Genomic DNA, 22838 nt, shown 5'->3' with positions numbered 1-22838 from the left:
ATCAAAATAGACCAAACTTACCCAAATCAGCGTAGAGGTGCTTCCCATTACTTTGGTCTCCCTAAAACAAAACAAAAACTTTATATTTTATGGAAACAAATGTTAGGATGTCAAGAGAAAAATACATCTCAAGAAGAATCAACAATTGTGCAAGCTCAGTTGTATTCATTGCATCTAAAAATACATGTATTGACATGCACAGTGGTGTATTCATGACATCACGGGTGAATTCATGACTATTGGTGCACAGCTTTCCTAGCATCAACGGTACTTTCATTACATCTCTTTTGTATTCGTGACCTCACAGGTGCTTTTCTTACATCACTGACACATTCATTACATCAGTAGTGCATTTAATGAAATCACTTGAGGTGCATTCAGCAAATGCAGTGCTTTGTAGCAGGTACTAGCTCCTTTTTTACATCACTGGTGCATTCTTGACATCCCTAGCTGATAAGACATCACTGGCACACTTTTTACATCAATTGCATAATTATAACATCACCACTTTACCAATTATACCATCGCTGGTTCATTTTGACAACACCAGTACATTTATAGCAATGCTCAAGTCTTTCGACATCACTGGTTTACACTTATCATTAATGGTGCATTAATGGTACATCAAGGTATCGCTAACACGTTATCAAGGTATTGATGTATCGCTGACAAGGTATCAAGGTATCACTGAGAATTTATAGATGTATCGCTGACACAGTATCAAGGTATCGCTGACACCGTATTGATGTATCGCAGATGCAGTATCAAGGTATCGCTGACACGGGATTGATGTATCACTGACAAGGTATCAAGGTATCGCTGACAATTTATAGATGTATCGCTGACACAGTATCAAGGTATCGATGACACAGTATTTATGTATCGCAAATGCAATATCAAGGTATCGCTGACACGGTCTTGATGTATCACTGACAAGGTATCAAGGTATCGCTGACAATTTATAGATGTATCGTTGACACAGTATCAAGGTATCGCTGATACGGAATTGATGTATCGCTGACAAGGTATCGCTGACAATTCATGTTTCTTTATCAAGGGAAGGTGCATTGGAAAGAGTGGCATGTGGGACTTACATCAGCTGCGGCTAAGAATAGCCTGTGCTTAATTTGAGCATGGTTTCCAGTGCCCGGTACCAGCACTTAATTGTCAGCACCAGGGTCTGGGACAGTCTGCCACAAGGTGCCACTGTCTGGCTAATTTAGTGAAGACCACAACAACAGTTAATTATTATCACAATATACATTAAAAATTATTATTACTTGCCACCCAAGCCATTCTTATAGCTTTGGAGGCCTGAACTAGTCCGAACTGTCACACTTGTAGGATTGTTAATGTTAGCTTTTGTGTTGTTACTATCATTGGCAGTGCTGGCAGGGTCAATGTGTGGTACAAGGTGCAGTGGCCTCCTGACGAGAGCCCTGGCACTTATTTTCTTGCAAATTGCAATAGAATGCACCAACAGGAAACAAAAAGAGATGACAGAGCTATTCATGAGGTATGATAAGCCTGACACTAATCTAATACATCAAAAGGGTACACAGAGGGTCACAGGACAGGCTGCTAGGTACACCGGAGTGGTATAGTGTGGACAGAAAAGGAAACAGTCTGCAAGAGCGCTATGTCGCGTATAGGGCTGGGGAACGGTATTAAGTAGTGGGACGGCTTTGAACACATGGAGGGCATCTCAAAGAACTGAGCCCCGAATGTGGATCAATACAAGTTCTGGGGCGGTGGGGGGGGGGGGGGGTTGACAGTCTAGTATGTCTTGGGGACAGTGTATGCACGCGATACCACACAATAATCTACTAGAGTGACCACTTGTCCGTCAATTACACGACCTATTCGTAATTTGAGCCCAGGGCTAGCTGTCCTTATTGGGGTTATGACAGACAGCATTTGCTATACTTTCAGGATGTTCCATTTTACAGGTTTGTGTTATATTGACAGAGCTGACATTAAAACTGGCCTCCAGTACTCTAAGAAACGTTGATGTGTTCAAGTGCAATGAAAGGAAAAGAGAGGAATTTTTCAAAAGAATGGATAACATTGTGGAACATTTGAAAAGCTCTCACCTGTTGCCTGTTGTGCTTGTATTATTTTGTTTTTCAAATTTATTTGAATTATTTGCTGTTTTTCTCTCATATAACTTGGTTCTTGGCTTTTTAAGCATCTACATTTTGATTTACATTGAGCATATTAAATAATTGTAATGTTTTTCTTATTGTTGTTTATGGTGGACAGGGAGAATGATGGGCAGATGGATGGGTTGATGAAGAGTGTGGGTACAAATGTATAGAATGCGGATTGATAAATGGATACTGAATTGGTCAAGAAGATGGATTGATCTGAATAGATAGATAGATAGATGGATAGATAGATAGATAGATAGATAGATAGATAGATAGATAGATAGATAGATAGATAGATAGATAGATAGATAGATAGATAGATAGATAGATAGATAGATAGATAGATAGATAGATAGATAGATAGATAGATAGATAGATAGATAGATAGATAGATAGATAGATAGATTGCCGCATTGATGGAGGGGTGGATAAAAAGGTTATTGGACAGGGAGGATGGAAGGATGGATGGATCGGTGGATGGATGGATGACTGGGAGGATGGATGATTATGGATGGATGGAGGGATGGATGGGCGAACGGACTGATCTGGGAGGGTGGTTGGATGCTGGTTGGTGTATGGATTGGCAGGATCTGATCACAGAGCCTCAGACCATAGCCTTTAATGCTTCCCATAATAGCGGTTGGGAGTGCATCGTCCCTACATTAATTTGAAAGGGTCAATATCCATAATTAACTAGGCGATAAGTTTAGCATCCATCAGCAACCATGCATTAAGTCTCCACCCCGCTGGCTACCTTTGCCCATCAAGGTCAAGTCTGAATATCAATGGTGAATGATATGACTAGTCTCTGACAGGATCATGTGTATTCATAATGCGTCCAAGGTTGAGGAGTGGCTTTGAGAAATAGTCAAGCCTAGAAAAAGCTGTGTGAGCCCCAGACTAAACATGAATTATTGGTCATTAAATTGTGGAAGACACCAAGGGGTCGCCTAGGCCGATGAATAATCAAAGCAATCTATTTCAATTGTTTTAACCTGCATTTGGCTTTTTTTTGTTTGCTGTTGCCAGAACTAAAGAGCACTCATCAGACCTATTGGCTTTGCTAATGCTGCAGTCTGTCATTTCCAGGAGTACCATATCTTGATACTACTACTAGCAAGGCTAAGCCCTTTCTAGGCTGGTGGAATTAGGGGTAGGGACAGCAGCACTAAAAGGAGGTTGGCTGAAATCCCCCACTAGTTTCATCAGGATCAATCAGTGTGAAATGCACACATACATACATGTACACACACAGACTGCACGCACATGCACACGCACACACACACACACACACACACACGCACACACACACACACCAATCTCTCTGTCATATTCTGTTTAGTGTGCACGTTTGCTAATTTCTAAATAACCACTGATGTCTGAATACTTTCTCTGTAGTGCTATATATTATACAAACCAAAGAAAATAAACCTACTTTCACTTCGGTCAGCAGTGTCTTTAATTTACTTTAAAATTATTGCTTCACCTACTCAGAAACGTCCATGAAATTGGCTTGTTGTCTTGCTTTTCTGTCCTTAATTTTGATCCTTTGTCCTGAATGTCTACTGCCCAGAATTGGACCTTATGCCAAGTGGTCATCCTAGTATCTACCACTCGAGGCAAAGTGCACCTTTCTAGGGTGTTCTCAATAATGAGTTGCAAATCATGGAGTCAGAGGCAAGAGTGACTCCCTGTATGACAACTAGGGTCTATCACCTCCGAGAGGCAATCCATGCAATGGCGGGAACATCAAATAGGAAGGCCGCTGGTACTGTGGGACAAGGGTAGAGGGCAGGCATCTCTGGTAGGCCCTGCTCTACGATCTCGATCTAACCTACGTTCGTACAAAAACGGGGACCCAAATCAGGGACGCCGTAATTCCTCTGCTTGAACAGCTAGAACAGGGGTGGAGTGCTTTATGGGACTCTTTTGTCTGCAACAGACCAGACAAAGGCAGGGGGGGGGGGGGGTGAGTGATTGAAGGCATAGATGGATCGTTGAGCGGGTGAGTGAGTGAATGGGTGGTATAATATATGGATGGATAAATGATTGAGTGAAAAGATGGTTGTAAGAGTCAGTGAAAGAATGGATGGATGAGTGAAAGGAGGATGGATGAAAGGGAGGGTGGATGGATAAAAGGGTTGATGGATAAAAGGGAGTTTGGACAATGAGAGAAATTATGGCTTGTGAATGACTGAAAGTATATATGAACAAAGGAAAGGGTCAGAGCATAGGTTCCAGCACCAGTCAGTTCTTATTTATTTAAGCCTATAATAATCCTCAAATACCTAGCTGCAGACATGTCTGGGGTGTGACCCACACACACCCCAATATAGGCGGTATAGAATACCCCCCTAACACAGCCACAAAGTTGACCCTACACCCGAGAAGCACAAATAAAACATATCATGTATAATAACAGTGTAGTATAATGTTCATAAGACCAAAGCTATGATAAAACAGGTAGCTTCCCAATGAAAAAGTAGAACATAGTTATTTTGATTGTAGACACGCAGTCCTTTTTATTTCAAAATAATACTCTTTGCAGAGACAACACGATTGCTTTGTCAACGCGTTTCATCCCTTTCTTGGTACTTCTTCAGGGCTTAAAAAGGTTGTTCTAATCTTTGTTCTTCCAAGTGTCAGTTTATGGGTAATTTCTAAAATCATCGGTCTGTGTACTTAGCATATCTGTGATCAACAAAGTATCGACAGCATCTTTTAATATTAATGGGGCATCCGTAATCCCATCATTGTGTTTTGCGAATATGGCAATAAGTGTTTCCTTCTCCTGTGTATCACCGTCCAATTCCAAGGAGAATTTCAAATTTCCCTTTGAAATTATCCTTGGAATGGACGGTGATATTATTATACATTATATATTTTATTTGTGCTTCTCGGGTGCAGGGTCAACTTTGTGGCAATCTCTGAATTTGGATGGCTGAGTAAAAGAATGGATGGATGAGTCAAAGTTTGGATGGATGGATGGAGTGAAAGTGTGGCTGGTTGGAGTGATAGGGTGAATTGATGGATGAGTGAAAGGATGGATGAATGGATGCATGAAAGGCGGGATGCTGGGGCATCGTGAACCCCCTACTTTATCACCTACAGCAGGGGAGGGGTTCCTGATGGACCTTTCCTGTCTGCGAATTGGCACAAAACGCTGATTCAGTGAGTGAAAGTTTGGATGTCTGAGGTAAAGGGTAGATGGATAGATGGGTGAAAAGATGGATGGATGAGTGAAAGGGTGGATGGATGGATGGAAGGGTGGATGGATGAGTGAAGGAATTGATGGATGAGGGAAAGTGAGGGTGGGTGTATGAATGAAAGCTTGGATGAAAGGCTGAGCTGTAGGGTGAATGGATGATCAGATATAGTACAGATGGGAGGAGAGACAGGGAAGATGAACGGATGGGGGGAGTGAAATGGTGGATGTTGGGGTGAAAGGTCGATGGATGGTAGAAATGAATGATGAGGGAAAGAATGGATGCATGAGTGAAATGGGGGATAGATTAATGAAAGGGTGGACGGATAGATTATTGAAAGAATGGACGCATGAGTGAAAGAGATGGTGTATGAATGGATGGATGTGTGAAAGCATATTTGGATGAGTAAGTGAAAGGAGAGATGAGTTAAAGGATAACTGGATGGATGAGTGGATGGGTGGGTGGAAGGGTTGATGGATCAATGAAAGGATGTATGGCTGAGTGAAAGGTGGCTGGATGAGTGAAAGGAAAGATGGATGTATGGCATGAAAGGATGGATTAGTGAAAGGATTTATGGCTGAGTGACTGAAAGGCGAGAGATGAGTGAAAGATGGATGGAGAGATGGACAAGTGAAAGGGTGCATAGATAGATCGATGGATAGGTTTGGAGACGGATGGATAGGTTTGGATATGGATGGATAGGTGGATGGACGGAATGGTGAAAGACTGAATAATGGGAGAAAGAATGAATGATGACAGAATATAAAGGTGAAATGGTAAGTATCGGCAGATGGATGAAAAGTGATAAAGGATGAATGGACAGATGTTTGGATGGGAGGACACGAGGGCTCTTCTGGGTAGTGATGACTTGCTACGTTTGTTTGTGCCATAAGACCTTTGGTTTGAAGTGGGGGGCGGGTGGTATTTTAATTCTATGGCTACTCCCTTGCCCCAAATATTGTTGAATGCTGTCATCTGGTCACTGATTCGAAATATGACGCTTTCAATAAACACTATTATTCTTAGCTCTGTAAGCTGAGCATGTGCTTTCTGTTGCTTCCTGTGACGTCATATGCAGAAGGCTGCCAAGAACGTCGCTATTTACCTGTGCACTCAAGTAGTCAACTTTTCTACGTATGAGGCGTCTTGTAGAACCCCCAAATGAGGTCAAAGGGAAAAGATGTAAATGATACGCTTCAGTGTATCCTATACTGATGATCAGTATGCCTGGAGTTTAGAATACTAGTGCCACAATATGTGCATATATTCTTGACATAATTGGAGTTTTCTTGACAATGGTAGTGCATTCATGACGTCAGTGGTGCACTTTTGGCGTCAGTGCTTTAGTAATAGCATCGCTGTTGCATTCATGACGTCACCGCTGCGTTGTTTATTTCACAGGAGAATTTATTTGCTTTCAATACAGTTTATAAAAATGTATACAAATAATTATGAGTCAACGGGAGGGTAGATGGGTGGATGTAGAAGTAAATATATCACCATATTTTGAACAATTCAAAATGATATAACCCATTGAAATGCTGGTATTTTTTAGAATACCACAGATATACGTAAGAAGGACAAAGGGGAGGGGGTCGCTTTTAAATTGACAGAAGGGCTCAGAGGGAGGGTAGAGAATTAATGAGGCCCTCAGTCAGGGAATACTGTCTCGTACAAACTACGCTGGGGGTGGCACCCTATGTTTAGCTTGGTTCCGTGCCCTTGTGAGCACATGCTTTTGTCCCGGTTCAAATTGGGCTTGGTCAGATGAGTTCTATGTTTCCCACAAGGTCAATTTGGTTCTTCTAATTTATGTATATACCTTTTTGATCAGGTGTCTTCCCAGACTTTTCTGCACTCTCTTTTCTTTTGTACATTTTTTCTCACTTATACACAATGCTATTTATTGCTGAGCTACATAATATAGTGCTGCTTTATTTGCAGCATTTCGATTGACCTGATTTATGTTCAGCTGTGGGCTCTTTTTTAGAATGTGCTATACGGATGCATAAGTAAATTATCTTTTTAATTATTGGCAATGGATTTAATCTTGTTGACATTTTTCATTTTGATTCTGATTTTCGAATTGTGTTACAACCATGATGTCTGTATATGCATATGTTGTATCTTTTATAATCTGCTTTTAAGTGATCGAATACAGATTATTGAATTGAAATGAACTGAATTGAGAGAAGATATCTAAAGATATAATAACCATAAAGTTAGATGATGAATATTATAGAGTCTTTCTCCTATAGTCTGGATACACTTTGACAAGGCTAATTTATACCTTGTTCCTTCTCCTAAATTAACCATTTTCCATTTATAGCAAAATAAACATGAGTGACTACGACCAATGTAACCAATACAATTAAACAACTTAAACTGAGGCACTTAACAGTGAATATACGAAACTGAATGCACTTTATAGTTATATTGCACTGCTACGCTGCTATCCTGTAGTAATACGTTATTGTATGGATGTTGTCTCTTATGATGTTGTTGTTTTTATACTCTCGTGTTCTTAAATATTTTATGTATTTTAATACTGATATTTTTGACCTGTGCTTTTATGAATAAACTCTGCATCCGAATAAAGATAAATTGAATTTAATTCAATTCAATAACAAAGAAAATACAAGCCTCAAATACTTTAATATACCAAATCCTGATCCATGATCGAGGGACGGAGATGGTATAGGCAACTGGTAGCCATTTTGCTTTTCTCGATGTGGCTCCCATTACGACTCAGCCAGAGCGATATCCCCAGAGGAGTATCATTGCAGCCTATTCAGTCAGGGCCAGTGTTCCCACGCCATTGATTACTAAGTATGTGAACTCCAGGCCCAGTTTTACCAAGTATGTTTCCAACCTGATAAAACCTCAACATAATGCGGCTGGGGCTGCTGGCAGAGGCATAACCATGTGCCCCCTCGACCCACTATAATATTACGGGTGAAGGAAGCAGCACTCCTCCTTCCCCAAGCAGAAAAAACACTCTGTCCCCAGAGTCTTGATGCCACACTTCAGCTCCTACTCAGATTTACGACCTGCTTAAATCAACTGGTAAATCTTACCTGATTTGAGCACGGAATCAGTATAACAAAGCAGAAAATGACTGGTTTTCCAGGGTTTGTTTGGGTATTACCCATTCCAGGGACAAAACATCATGGTAGTCAGAGTTAGCTCTAGAGAAATTTGCCAACATTTATCATTCCAGCCCTATATCACAGCAACTTACATCTGTTACTCTCCTTCTGGCAGTCTGTGAGGGACAATGATGAAGCTCCATTTCCAGCCCCTTGGCTCCATCACCTTCCTAAAAAGTCCCACTGGGGAATTTCAGGATTCTTCATCACAGAAAGAATGTAACAGTCACCTCAACAAATATCTGCAGCATGATGTCTAGCCCCTAAAAGACAAGACTTCAAGCTACAGGGGTCTGGTACATTTCAACCATCAGTGAAATATCAGGGAATTTCATACTTACACCCGAAGTATGTAATCGCCCGATTCTGCCTGACTTTACAGTATAATTTAAACATCACCTGACCTGAGACGTGAAGTGAATATTTTTGCACTCTTCGGGAGATCATTTGGTTAGATCAGCAGGAGAGCATGGTCTACCTAACACACGTGAAAGCCAATTCTGTGTGGGCAATATTATTTGCCATTGGCATATGATATACTTTGAAAAGCAAGGCATGTTGTGATGATCTTTAAAGGACTCCTCCTTAGTAGAGAGAGGAGATTGAAATAGGTCAGTTATTTTGAACTGTGAAGAGTCTGAAAGTGAGGACTCTTTCCAAGCTAATGGTAGGTCAGTGGCGCGTGTAAGTATTGTTGAACATTGTTGAACTTGGCTCTTTTGCAGGGTCATCCCTAAACATTTTGCCTTTTTCCAAGCCTTTTTTCTGACAAGGTGTTGGTGGTTTTAGGCCTTTGGGCACTTTAGCACTGCTATCCAGTGTATAGTGTGTGTGCTCTCTGTGATAAATGTGGTAAGATTGGTCTTCACATGTTTGGCCTATTTAATTTACCTGTTAGTCCCATGTAAAGTGGTATCTCAGGTGCACAGGGCTGGTAAATTAAATGCTGCTGGTGGGCTTGCAGCGCTGATTGCGCCACCCACCAAAGTAGCCTTTCAAACCTATCTCAGGCCTCTGCCATTGCAGGGCCTGTGTGTGCAGTGTCACTGCCGATGTGACATGCCACCTACAGTGTGTGCCATGTCCGTGACCCCCCTTTTACTGCATGTCAGTCACCACTAAGGTAGGCCCTAGCTAGCCCTATGGGCAGGGTGCATTGTAGGTAAAAGATAGGACATGTACCTTAAGTGTGTGTAATGTCCTGGTAGTGACAAACAGCCATTTTGGTTTCTCACTACTGTGGGGCAGCCCTCCCATAGAAATGCATTGGGGATTCCCTGATAAGTGTTTCAGTGGTAATCCCTGATATGAGAGACGCAGCGTGGTCAAGTTTGGAATGTTTGGAATAGTGATAATAAATGCTTTGCAATGGTGTGAGCAGATTTATTATAACTATTTTAGAAATGCCACTTTACAAGTTGTACAAAAGGCGATGGTGATGGACGGAGCATCTGAACCAATCAAACACTCACACGCAGTCAACAGATCTGGGTTGAATCCATCACCGTTCTTTAGCCCACTCTGCCACGCCAGTTCAGACATGGCCATATGCAAATCAGTCTGACCCTATGCCTCATTGGAACAGTCCAGCCCGAACTGCCAAGCCATGCCTTCCCTGGACCGGACTCAAGCTTCCTAGTACCGGTTTCTGGCATTACAGCCGTCTTCATCCAGGCTTGCTTGAATCCAGTGGCAAAGTGAGCAAGGGACTCACGTCTGAGCATACCCTGCCAACTTATAGCGAACAAAGTGGTACAAAACGGGGTGGTGATGGACGGAGCATCTGAACCAATCAAACACTCACACCCAGTCAACAGATTTGGTTTGAATCCATCACCGTTCTTTAGCCCACTCTGCCACCCCAGTTCAGACATGGCCATATGCAAATCAGTCTGCCCCTGTGCCGCATGGGAACAGTCCAGCCCGAACTGCCAAGCTATGCCTTCCCTGGACTGGACTCAAGCTTCCTAGGACCGGTTTCTGGCATTACTGCCGTCTTCAGCCGGGCTTGCTTGAATCCAGTGGCAAAGTGAGCAAGGGACTCACGTCTGAGCATACCCTGCCAACTTATGGTGAACAAAGCGGTACAAAAGGGGGTGGTGATGGACGGAGCATCTGAACCAATCAAACACTCACACCCAGTCAACAGATCTGGGTTGAATCCATCACCGTTCTTTAGCCCACTCTGCCACCCCAGTTCAGACATGGCCATATGCAAATCAGTCTGACCCTGTGCCTCATGGGAACAGTCCAGCCCAAACTGCTAAGCCATGCCTTCCCTGGGCCGGTCTCAAGCTTCCTAGGACCGGTTTCTGGCATTACAGCCGTCTTCAGCCAGTCTTGTTTGAATCCAGTGGCAAAGTGAGCAAGGGACTCACGTCTGAGCATCCCCTGCCAACTTATGGCGAACAAAGCGGTACACAAAGGGGTGGTGTTAAACGGAGCATCTGAACCAATCAAACACCCAGTCAACAGATCTGGGTTGAATCCATCACCGTTCTTTAGCCCACTCTGCCACCCTAGTTCAGACATGGCCATATGCAAATCAGTTTCAACATGTTTTAGGTGTCTAACTGACAAGTCCTGGTCCGAATGGGAGAGCTGACCTGGTCATAAATGGTTAACCTTTGGTCTTTTTGAAAAGATGATTTTATGGTGTCCTACTGACTTTGAAAAAGTCAGATTTTTGTTTTGAGGAGAGTGTCACAGAGATTAGCCTTCTACACTGAGGGCTGCAAGTTATAGTTGGCATAACTTAGACATCTGGTAGGAAGACAGAGCATGAAAAACCTAAAATAAGGGCATCTTTGCGCCAGCTTGGCCAATGAGCCAAGAGCTGCGATGCAAATGAGTACAGCAGAATTCTGCAACTTTAACCCAGTATCTCTCTTCACATTCTTTATGCAGGTCACATTTTATCTGTGTTATGGAATTGAGAAAGAATGTGCTTCAATGGAAGAACTCATTCTTATACAGCTAATTCATCATAGAAATAACACTCATACATCACAGTGTTTCCCCACAACACAATAAGATCAAACTTACCACAAAATCAAAACCTTAATGGGAGGAAAATGGATGGTTCTGGTTAGCTTGTAAATCAGCTGGGAAATTATAAATCCAACCATATGCCTGGAATTCAGAAGTACCGGGTTAGTTCCTCCCTTCCCTCTATACTATCAGAGCTCCCTGAACGGTTGATAGGTGTTCACCAGAAACAAAGGGTCTCTCCAATGGAACTAATAACAAACAATCTTAATAGACAATTGAATGACATCGGTCAGGACAAGAATCCTAACCCATAACCCCCTTCCAGTTGACTATTTAGTCCAATCCGAATGCAACATGGAAGGTGCCTTGACCTGATGCTACCCATTCCCCAGGTACATGCTTCCATCCAAAACCTCATTCTCTCAGTTTCTTGTTTTAGCACAGGAGAAATCTGATACCTAATGCTCGAAAGGAGTTAAATATACATGGGAGGGGCTGTTTATACTGATTTGAACTATCATGAGAACCTAAAAGCAGGAAGCTGCCACATTCTCTTGTGCCTGATCCTTACTGTTCTTCACCAAAGGACAGGAAAACGAGTAGAAGTGCAAATCTCATAATGATGCTATTAAAGACCTGCTGAGAAAAAAACAGCTTAAAGCCTTAAGAACAGAAAAGAACTTGCTAGGCATCATGTGAAGAAATGCTAGAGAGGAACAGTAATATCCGGAGGATCTATATTTTTTATGAGGAGGTAAATAATATCAATGAGGAATTCAGATTACTGTAAATACTGGCGAACGTGACACCTATTATCTCAAAGTAATCTACCAAACAACAGAAGTACTATCTATAGAAAACCAACAGAAAGAAATATGTCCTTATACCTAAAAGTTACCATTTCAAAGGAATATAATTAAATGTTTACCTGACCGTCAGACACTCTGGGGGAGATTTACTAAGATTTTGCACCATGTTTGCGCCACAAATGTTTTGCAATTTGTTGCAAAATCTTTGTTTGTTTTCCAATTTATTTTTCAGCGCTAAACTTGCTTCTCATGCTAAATTCAATTTACTAAGTAAAGCAGATTGGGTTTAGCATGAGAAAACTGTTCCCTTTTCAAGTAGGTGCAAGGAAGGAGAAATGGTTTCACGTCTCCTTCCTTTTCCGTGTGTGTGCTGCACTGTATAGTATTTTGTATCCTTCCAGTATAAAACCTATGCTAGACTCACGGAGACACCCTTACACCATGGCGCAAAGGTGTCTCTGTGGCGCACTGCAGCTGATTTCAGCTCCAGGGCTAGTGAGAGGGGAGGAGAGGGACCTATTTTAGTAAATAGGTTGCTCTCCTCCTCTCTCCTTTCCGAAATGTCCCCCTCTGTATTCAAAGAAGAATAAAAGAAATTGATGGACTAATTTCAAACAAGAGGGTAGCCATTTATAGGACAAAATAAATGAAAACAAAATATGTAGAGGCCAGTAAACTCAAAGGTGTCAAAGCGCTGAGCCAAAAAGATAGCCTCCCAACCTGAAACAGAGCAGCAACAGATGACATAACCTATAATGAAACGAGCCATGTTTTGAGATGTTTTTAAATGTAGAGAATCAATCTACTTCCGAGATGTGAGCGGACAGAGAATTCCAAATTTAGTAGCGGCACCGAGATGGAAGGTCCACCCCATCTGGCTTTCCGATACTTGGGAATCATCATCTTTCTACAGAGGGAGGATCTAAGAAGTCTGCATTGGATGTACAAATGAAAAAGGCAATTCAAATGCCTCGGCCCTTTGTGGTAGAAAGCTAGAAAGGCCACGCAGAGAGCCTTGAAAGTGATAGAAAGAGACATAACAAAACAGCAGACAACAATCATTTTGTATTTTACCTTGTCCAGACCTATGTAAGTCTAAACCTGCTAGCATAAACTCACTCTTCTAAGTGTTTGTAAGCAAAGATTCACAAGATTTATAATATATTAACCCCTTGCATGCTCGTGATGGCCAGGGGCCGTCACGCGTCTCAGTGGGCATCTGCGAAGGACGGCCCCCTGCCGTCCAAATCCCATCCACTAATAAAAACTCCCACACAGCGTGAAAATTATGATGGTCGCTGAACATTATTCGCAAGAAAGGTATTGTCTTCAGGGTACGGAGAGTTTATGGACACAAGCAAGTCAGAAAATAAAGTAAACTAGCAGAAGCACAATACAATCGGAGAGACAAGACTATAACATTCAAACAGACTCAGTTAACGATACGCGAGTTGGAAAGAATTCTCTAACACTGTTGAAAGGCTGATGTTATTACATAATATCAATTAGCAGTATTTTATTCTTTATTTGACGTTCTTGAGTAATTCCTAATTACTAACAACTTAGTACATTTAGGGATTAATTCCGAATAGGGCGGAAGGGGTAACTTCGTCAGAAGCTTAACGGATATCCCGCCCCCCAATTTAGAATTCCATTATATCCAATGGAAATTGTAATACGATGGACGGGATATCCGTCACGTTTGTGGCGGAGTAACCCATCCGCCAAACTCGTAGTCAGGCCCCGCATCACATAACAAACAGGTTACAGCTTTAACTTTTATTTATACAACAGTACTAAATTCCTTGAGACCTTTAATTACATCAATCATACATGTTTATGTTTCATTAATAGAACATGAAGGTTCAACATTAAAAATAAAAGAACTGTAAGTGGCATGGCCCTGAAGGAGTGCAGTAAATTCTAAATAGCATCCAACAAAACTGTATATCCTCAAAAAGGTTGGAATGATTTCGCAAGAGTAGAAAAAAAGCATAATTTTTAAGGTTGATGTATTTGATCATGAGTTTAATTGATGGAATAAAAAACAAAAGCAACTGCAAAAACACAACATATTAAAAAAGACCTAGGGGCTTGCTTATGTGAGCTTTCTTGGTTTTGACTACTTTCCAACACTAAAAAATACATGCATTAGACTTCTCAGTGAAAGTGAGAAAATACCAGTCAAGAGTCTGGAATCCTACTGCAAAAGTATATATATGATTCTAGGAATGCAGAACAGACTAAAAAACAGAAAGGAACATGCACAATGCATCAGCAGATGACATTACCTCCAAGTCCCAGACAAACTAACATCTGCCAAATTTTTAGAGATGACCGTTGATCCAGCAGTCATTTTTTTTACATTGAAAGGACCTGCTGCCACTGCAGTTCCTTTCAATGTATAAACAGTTTGGTGAGAAACCACCACCGATTTTGATGACTTTCCCCAAAATCTTTTCAATATTTTTTTTCAGACACAAACTCCTGAAGCAGGAGTTTGTTTCTGAAAAACAAAACATTAATAACCCTAAACCATGGGAAGTTTCTCCCAGAGTGTGAAGGTCATTGTTTTTTCCTATCCCTCACAACCAGGTTTTTCCTGGCAGTATTGAGCAGGGTAAAAAGACATTAGATCGTCCATAATGTCCTTCCTCCAATGGACCATACTCTGTTGGACTGTTGGAGGAAGTATTCTGTCAATGGAGTCCAGTATGACCAGGTTTTAAGGAGCCAGGTCATAATGAAGACCAAAAGCAAAAAGGTCTAGGAGAGATAATGAGTTGGTTCTGAATTGACTTGAAGTGCGACAGTGAACACTGCTAAAAGCATAGAACAATCTGAGAAGTTTGACCAAGAAATAATAGGGAATAAGAACTTTGTATCTGATTTGAAGGAATCTGAAATAAGTTTCTGAATTACATTTAAGAAACTGTACTGAGAAAGTAAGAAAGTAAGACAATAGAACAATATAATTTTTTTTTGTCTTCTGACAGGTGTGGTAGTAATTACCATGTGAGTAATTGTAAAGGTTATCCTGTGTTAGGGAAATTAAGCAACCATTGTAAAAAATATTGACCATTTTGAAAGGTATGCAGGGCCAAGTGGGCCGCCAATGCTAATTACATTATTGTTGATTCTGACAATTGATGGTTTTAATCTCAACAGAGTGTTGACATGTACCTGATGGAAAATCCAAGAGTTTACCTACATGTATAGTATAGATTGATGTAAACCTTCTGCAAGGTTTAAGAAGGAGGATTTTTGATATGGGTCATGAGGGATATATATATATTTTTTAAACTTTCTTTTTTTATATAATTTTGCAAAATATACAGAGGTACATTCATGCGTGGTCCATCATATGCATTATCCTGCGTCAGATACAAAAGCAGGAATATCAATAAGTTGCACGTGATACAGACAGCAACAACAATCTACAGGTCTGAAGAGTTCAATCCAGCAATGGCAAGAACAAGGCAATGGTCGTAGCATAATCAGGACATATACAAGCTCTGGAAAGGAAAAGGTAATGCATAGCAATACAAATCGTTCTTAACAAATATCCTGGGACATCCACCTTCCTTGATAACAGTACAATACACCCCATAGCCCCATTTGTAACGCCTCTACAAATAGCATGATATGGACTAATGAGACCATGCTATTATATTAAGGCCACCTACTCTACACCCCCGTTTCCTAGGACATTAGCATGCATCAAACCTTCCGAGTCCGACTCTGCAGTGTTTAGAAGGTAAATTTTCAGTGGCTCCCATATATCTCTAGGCCTACTTGCCATCGGTTGTGTTTCAGCATAAATGGCAGTTTGCTCTTGACAATAGAGCACATCATTAAGCCATTCCTTGAACTTTGGGGCCCTCCCCCTTCCCCAGCGACATGCCAATCGTCGCTTGGCCAAAAGTAGGGTAATATCTAGGAACTTTCTGCACTGCTTGGGTATTTGCATAGTGTAACCTAACAGCATAACTAGTGGATCTCTATGCAGTGTGACCCCTACCATTGTCTCAAGAGCCTCATGCACCTGTGTCCAGTACTCCCAGACACCAGGACATTCCCACGCAAGATGCATAAAGCCAGCACCCTCCCTCCTTCACCTTTCGCATCTATCATTGTCAGCCAATTGGAACCTATATTTCTTAGCCGGTGTGTAATACAATCTCTGCAAGAACCTGTAATGAATAATCTTGAGTCTGCAGCTAGCTGATATGTTTGCTGTAATTCCACAACAATAGCTCCACTGTGCATCAGAGACCTCCTTATCCATATCCTCGCCCCAACGCATATGAGCTGATCCCTCATACCCTTGCCGCTGCATCCTAATATTGCAACAGAGACTAGATACCAGGTGTGTCCCGTTTGCTGACCCTAGCATACAATGCAGCGGCAATAAACTCTCAGGTTCCAGAAATAAGTCCGGTAAGATGTACCTGTCTCAGTCGTACATAATAAAAGATCTCAAGTGGTGTGGGATGTACCTCTCCAAAAAACAGGTCCAGGGATCGAAACTGCCCTCCCAGGAACAGGTCCCCCCAAGTAGTTATCTTAAGGCGCCGGCAAAGTGGTTTGAACCCCGTTTCCTGCAACAACATCAATTTGGGATGGTAAGTTAGAGACAGTCGTGCAGAATATAACAACGTAACGTGTAAAAGCTTGGCGACTCGTCTCCAAGCGTCAATCGTGCAGGTCACTGTTGTGGGCGATGTCTCTAAGGCCTCAACCGGGTCATGTATAAGGCCATTCAAGGGAAGGGGATGTGCCACCCAATCCTCCGCCGCTATTTCAGGCATACAGGGCGTAGGTGCCATCCAATGATAGGCGTAATGAGCCTGCGCACTCATATAATACACTTCAAAATTGGGAATATCAAAGCCACCTTAATCATAGGGCTGCGCCAGAACCGACCATTTAAGTTGTGGTTGCTTTCCACCCCAGAAAAATCGAATTAGTTCAGTTCGCAACGTTTTAAAGAAAAAGGCTCCTGGATAATAAGGGATGTTTAAGAATAGATATAAGAAGCGTGGCAGTACCACCATTTTAATGAGTGATGCTCTGCCAGCCATGGACAGGGGCAGGGAAATCCATCTTGTGACGCTGGAGGTCAATTTAGTAATTGAGTACCCTAATTAAGTCTGAGCATCTCTTCCCTGTCCCTAGACACTTGGATCCCTAAATAGCAAAGATCTGAGGGACACCATTCAAGGGGGTAGTCCAAGGGGAACTCTGTAACTGCAGGTGTAAGTAGGAAAAATGTAGATTTTCCCCAGTTGATTTTCACCCCTGACAATCTACCAAACACCATAAATTCACGCATCAAGGGGTTCAAATTTTGTTGCCGGTCTGTAACATATAGCGTTAAGTCATCAGCATAAAGGGAGATCGCAATTTGTCACTGGAAGCACTTAAACGCACTATCACGATGAAGTTGTCGGAGCCGACACGCAAGCGGTTCTATCGCAATGGCAAAAAGAAGAGGGGAGAGAGGGCAAAGATGACCATTTATAAGAACTAGAGCGGTAGGTTGAGTATAGAGTAATTGCACCCATGATATAAATAATTTAGGGTATCCCATTTGCTGCAGAACTGTAAATAAGTATTTCCATTCAACCGAGTCAAACGCCTTTGAGGCACCAAAAATTTTTGCCGCGACCGGAAAATCAGGGGCCACCGTCTGTATCATGGAAAACAGAGTGTGCAAATCGTGATTAGCAGATCTGCCGGGGACAAATCCAGCCTGATCCGGGAGTATAATTTTCGTCATCAGGAGGAAAAGCTGTGGGGTCATGAGGGATATTTAGAGATGTCAAGCACCAAAAGGAACCTCTGTGAATTTTAGTGGTGGCTCGTACAGACAAGTTAGTGGATTTGGGGGTCTGCAATTGTAGTACCTGTGCTGGAAGTGATATGTATGCTAAGCCTTGTGCAACTGATTGTCTTCCTAGGGAATTTGCATCTGGACCTTGGAAGAAGTTAGGCATTGATTTCCTTGGTCCTTTCAGTGCGATTCCTACAAAACGAACATTTGCTATTGTATTAATTGATTATTTCTTTAAATGGTGTGAAATCAGGATGACAGACAAAGCTACTTAAGAAGTTGTCATTCAGTTCTTGGATAATGTGTTTTAAAGGGAGCTCGTATTTCAGAAAAGATATCCTCTGATTATGGTCACCAGTTTGCAAGTAAAGCGTTTGAAGATTATGTTAAGTATGGAATAAAACACAAGAAGATGACTAATTCATACCCACAAGCGAATGGACAGATGGAAAGATTTAACCTGGTTGTCAGGGAACCTATGCACTTGGCAGGAAAGGGTGATCTAGTTTGGAAGAAAGTGCTTCAGCCATTTTGATGAGTTATAGGACTACACCTAATGTTGGTATTGGTTGTTCTCCTTTTGAGTTGCTTACTGATTTTGGGAGGATCAGAAAACATGTGGAAATCTACAAAGAGAAGATGACGACTTTGCTGAATGGGAGGAGGATGTAATACCACTAAGACTGAGATTATTCTAGGTGATTGGGTTTGTTTGAGGAAGCCAAGAGTTGTGGGAAAGGAAGTAGCTGGATGTTCTAATCTAGTTAAAGTTGTAGAAGTCCTTTTCAGAGCAGTGAGAGCTGTGGGTGGTAAGATTTAGAATTTAAGCATTGTTTGGATTGGCAAATGTGTTTTGGGTGCGAAGCTGTAGGGGAATGGGTATGGGTTCTCATCTGGAAGTTATGAATGTTACTTCTTGTGTGAAACTATGACAGCAATGTGTTTTTAGATGTTCCTGGTAAGATACAACTATGTGAAGTTATCGTATCTAGGAATATTAAGAATAATTCTGATGATACTGCATGTTGTGATAATGAGAGTGATATGCATGTTCATGAAAAACAAATCGGGGAATCATGAATCAGTACAATGGAAAACGAGACATAGTAGTCACATCAGACGTACTCCCAACAAGTTGCGAGAATTGATGAGGCTTTAATCTCCTTGGCTGATCACATTTTATTTTACCTTTGTTATATATTTTCAAAATATGATTTGCACTGATTTGTTATTGTTTTTTCTCTCTGTCCATTTTTGTTTTTCTTTCTTTTCTCAAAAAAAGGAAGGTGTGTTACATCTCGCATCTTGAACACCACATTGATTCTTTGTTTGAAATTAGCATACCAAACTTGAACCTGTGCAGGCATTCTAATACTGTCATTTGGAAGTTTAACTCAAATGCTGCTTTTAACCTGGTTTTCCTCTCCCGTTTATGAAGTAAAGGTAGATGTTCCTTTCACTGGTTTTCTCATCACTTTTACAGGTACCTCAGGAGAACAGTGGGGCATATTATCAAGCCTGGGCCATAAAATTATCGCCGCTTTATCGGCAGGAAACTACCGATAAAGTTGCAGACATCTAACATGAGCTTCGATTGGAATTCCATAGAGCATATTATCAAGCCCATTATCACCACTTTATGGCAGTTTCCTGCCGATAAAGCGGCGATAATTTTATCACCCAGGCTTGATAATATGCCCCAGTATGTATAGGGAAATCTACGCAACCATTGGCCCGGAGGGCTGGTGGCACTGAACTACGAAATGCATTATCTTGCAGCCAATTACAGTAGCCAGAGTGATGGGTAGATTTTGACAAGGACCCAGATAGAACAGAAATAAAAGCAAACACAGGGAGACATACTATACATGTTGCAATAATCGGAGACATGAAACACAAAAATGTAATTACTAATAATATTTATTAACATGCTAATTAATTTGTAATGCTAACATGTAGGCACAGGATGCAAGGGATATAGAGGTATAGGGAGGGGAAATGTATTAACACTCACTAATTTATTTTTATACCCAAGTATGAATTTTACAATGATTTAAATACTAATAATATTTTTTACAATGTGCTAAGAAAGTTGTAACACTAAAATGTAGGCATGGGATGCAAGCAAAATAGGGGTATAGGGTGGGGAAGTGTATTCAAAGTCAGGTTTTTATTCAAATACTCGAACATTAATACTTGAACATTAATCTGATTTTGACCCTGGCGGTCTGGGAACCGCTGCCGCTTTCTGTGGTCAGACCTTTCGCATAGCTGACGGTCCAACCACCGGATTATGATGCGGGCGGTGAGACCCCATCCAGACCGCCTCCCGACTAACCCTGTGCGTAGGACTATGCTACACTCGCGTACTTTGCGCAACTTCGCGCTACGCGATTGCACGTAGCACAGTGCAAAAACGCTTATCATAGCGGGCATTTTTTGCTTGCTTGCGGCCCTCAACGTCAAGTTGGCGACCGTGAGCGAGCAAAATAACACCCTGGCAAGACTTTTTCCGCGTTCGCGATCAGCAACATCAAGTTGCTGATCGCGAGAGTGGAAAAATAAACCTCCCGGGGAGGCCAGGTTTCTCATTGCGAGTGGTCGCATATGCTCGCGTCCGCTCGTGATGAGAAACTACTAGTTCGCGTTGAGAAAGCTGCTGCTTGAGTACAATTCTACTTGAGCAGCAGAAAACGACCGCTTGGACTGTGCAAGATGCGGATTGCAATGATTGCACAGTCTGGACAAGCATCCGGCACTGTGCAATCAGTGGGAACAGCATTTTGCACAGTGCACTACGCAGTCCGCGTAGCTTGCGTAGTGCGAAGTGCACTTTGCGTAGCTACGCGTAGCGCTACTACGCGAACTATGCCCAGGGTTACTCCTGCCCACCTTCAAGATCTGAGCTCCCTCCGCAGTGATAACAGCAGCAGTCAATGATGGCGGTGCCAGCATGGGTACCACAGTGGGAATTATGACCTTTTCATGGCGTGGATACTGCCATCAAAAGGTTGGCAGAAAGGTAGGTAAACGGTCACAAAAAGGGTTCTGGGTAAATTAACCCATATGGACTGTGCCTGGGGCCCATGTTGGGCCCCCAATGCCAGCACGATTGTTGTGCACACTTTTTTCCATGCAAGACATGGTGCATAGAAAAAGTTAGCCTGACTTGCAGGAGACGCAGGAGTGTGGCTGCCATTAGCTTCAGGCTCTCACCTAGAGCTGAAGCATGCCATTGCCGTGGCTGTGCCGCCGACATACTGCCAGCACCAAGGTGATCTTGTAATGTGGCGGTCGAAAGGCCACCGGCTTGTTGGTGTGTTCCTAACCGCCTTTTGCCGCCACGGGTTGGAGATGTGACTACAAGGGTCATAATCAGGCCCTAAATAATTAAAACTATTTCATTATTGAATACTGTTCCCAATTCTTTTTTAAATATAAAACATATTTTTGACAAATAAACCATATAAAGAAAAATAATATACATTTATAATTAATGTATTAAATTAAAAAAAGATGCAAACTATGTATTTTATTAAAATATTTATTATAATATTTTTTTTATTCTGGAAAAGATATTTAGTAATTTATTTAAAATAAAAAAAAAAGAATACTTGTAACAATTGTTAAATCATTTTTAAGACAGTTTCCCATGGTTTTCAATTCATTTCGATGGAAGAAATTGTAATTTTTTCCTTTTCCGTTTCATCTATGACGCACGAGGTTGTGCATCTGTTTCTACAGTTGATGGAACATTGCAGTGGAATCAGAAGAAAGGAAGAGCTGCAGTCAGGTAAGAACAATTTTATTTGTATATAGGTGGCTAACTTCATTGAAAGGATCAGGGGTGTATTATAGTAAGGAAGTAGGATGTTGTTTTATTTCTATGTTTTACTGTGATGGGATGGTTGCATTATTTTCAATATACTTTTTAAAAAGTGATTAGATACATTAGTGAGTATTTTTTTAAAGTTTCTGAAAAAGAATAAGCGTCTTAGTACAAGTTTGGTGGCCTTCCAGTGGGACTACCACGCAGTGGCCTCAGGAAGACCGCAAAACCCGTTGTGAGCTCACCTGCCGGATTTTGACTTGAATACAGGGTGAGTGGGTGGTGGTGATGTCATGGTGGCAGCCTGTCAGGCTCATAGGAGAGCCTAACAAGCAGACCACCACTGTGAGAGTGCCTACTGCAACGTTCCTGCACGGTGTGGCATGCACCATGTCGTGCATGCCACACCATGCAGGAACAAGGGCACAATCCCCCCAGCATGCACCCCCAGGCTCAGATTAATTTGGGGGTCCTAATAAAGCCCACTTGCCTGCATGTCCACCAACCTTTTCTTAAATTGGGTCCCTGACCTGAGAATGGCAGGGATAGGCAAGGTGTAATACGCTTGGCGATTTCGTTATCGGCATTGCCAGAATATTTAGGTCATTTGCAGACCGTCACCACAGAAGGACCCTTTATCCCGGCAGAGGCAGCAGTCCTACCATTGCACTCCTAATATGGCGGGTGGACCCGCCGTGGTGGTGGTGATCGAACCTCGACCGCAAGTATGATGGTCCCAGGATCGCCTTACTCATGGTGAGCCCCTAAACATTTTTCTTTTCTTTTTTTCTTCGTGTTTTTGCAGTTTTAACAAACATGACACACTTGTTGGAAAGAGGCCGGAACACATGGTTGGAGATCATTTGGA

The 22838-nt window shown here is 41.9% G+C and overlaps 1 protein-coding gene across 2 annotated transcripts in view; it reads right to left on the bottom strand.

Annotated features, from left to right (window-relative positions):
• The window catches only part of LOC147692007 (transmembrane protein 272-like), a 274212-nt gene that overhangs the window by 69629 nt on the left and 181745 nt on the right, over positions 1–22838 (bottom strand). For both annotated transcript variants that reach the window (XM_086938300.1, XM_086938299.1), the window contains exon 4: positions 22–61. In XM_086938300.1, coding sequence (XP_086794426.1) covers positions 22–61 — 40 coding nt within the window. The remainder of the gene's footprint in view (positions 1–21; positions 62–22838) is intronic.

Source organism: Lissotriton vulgaris, chromosome 9 (genome assembly GCF_964263255.1).
Source record: "Lissotriton vulgaris chromosome 9, aLisVul1.2, whole genome shotgun sequence".
In the NCBI taxonomy this organism is placed as follows: Eukaryota; Metazoa; Chordata; class Amphibia; order Caudata; family Salamandridae; genus Lissotriton; species Lissotriton vulgaris.
Note: the sequence above shows the minus strand (reverse complement) of the source record. Positions and strands in the feature narration are given on the sequence as shown.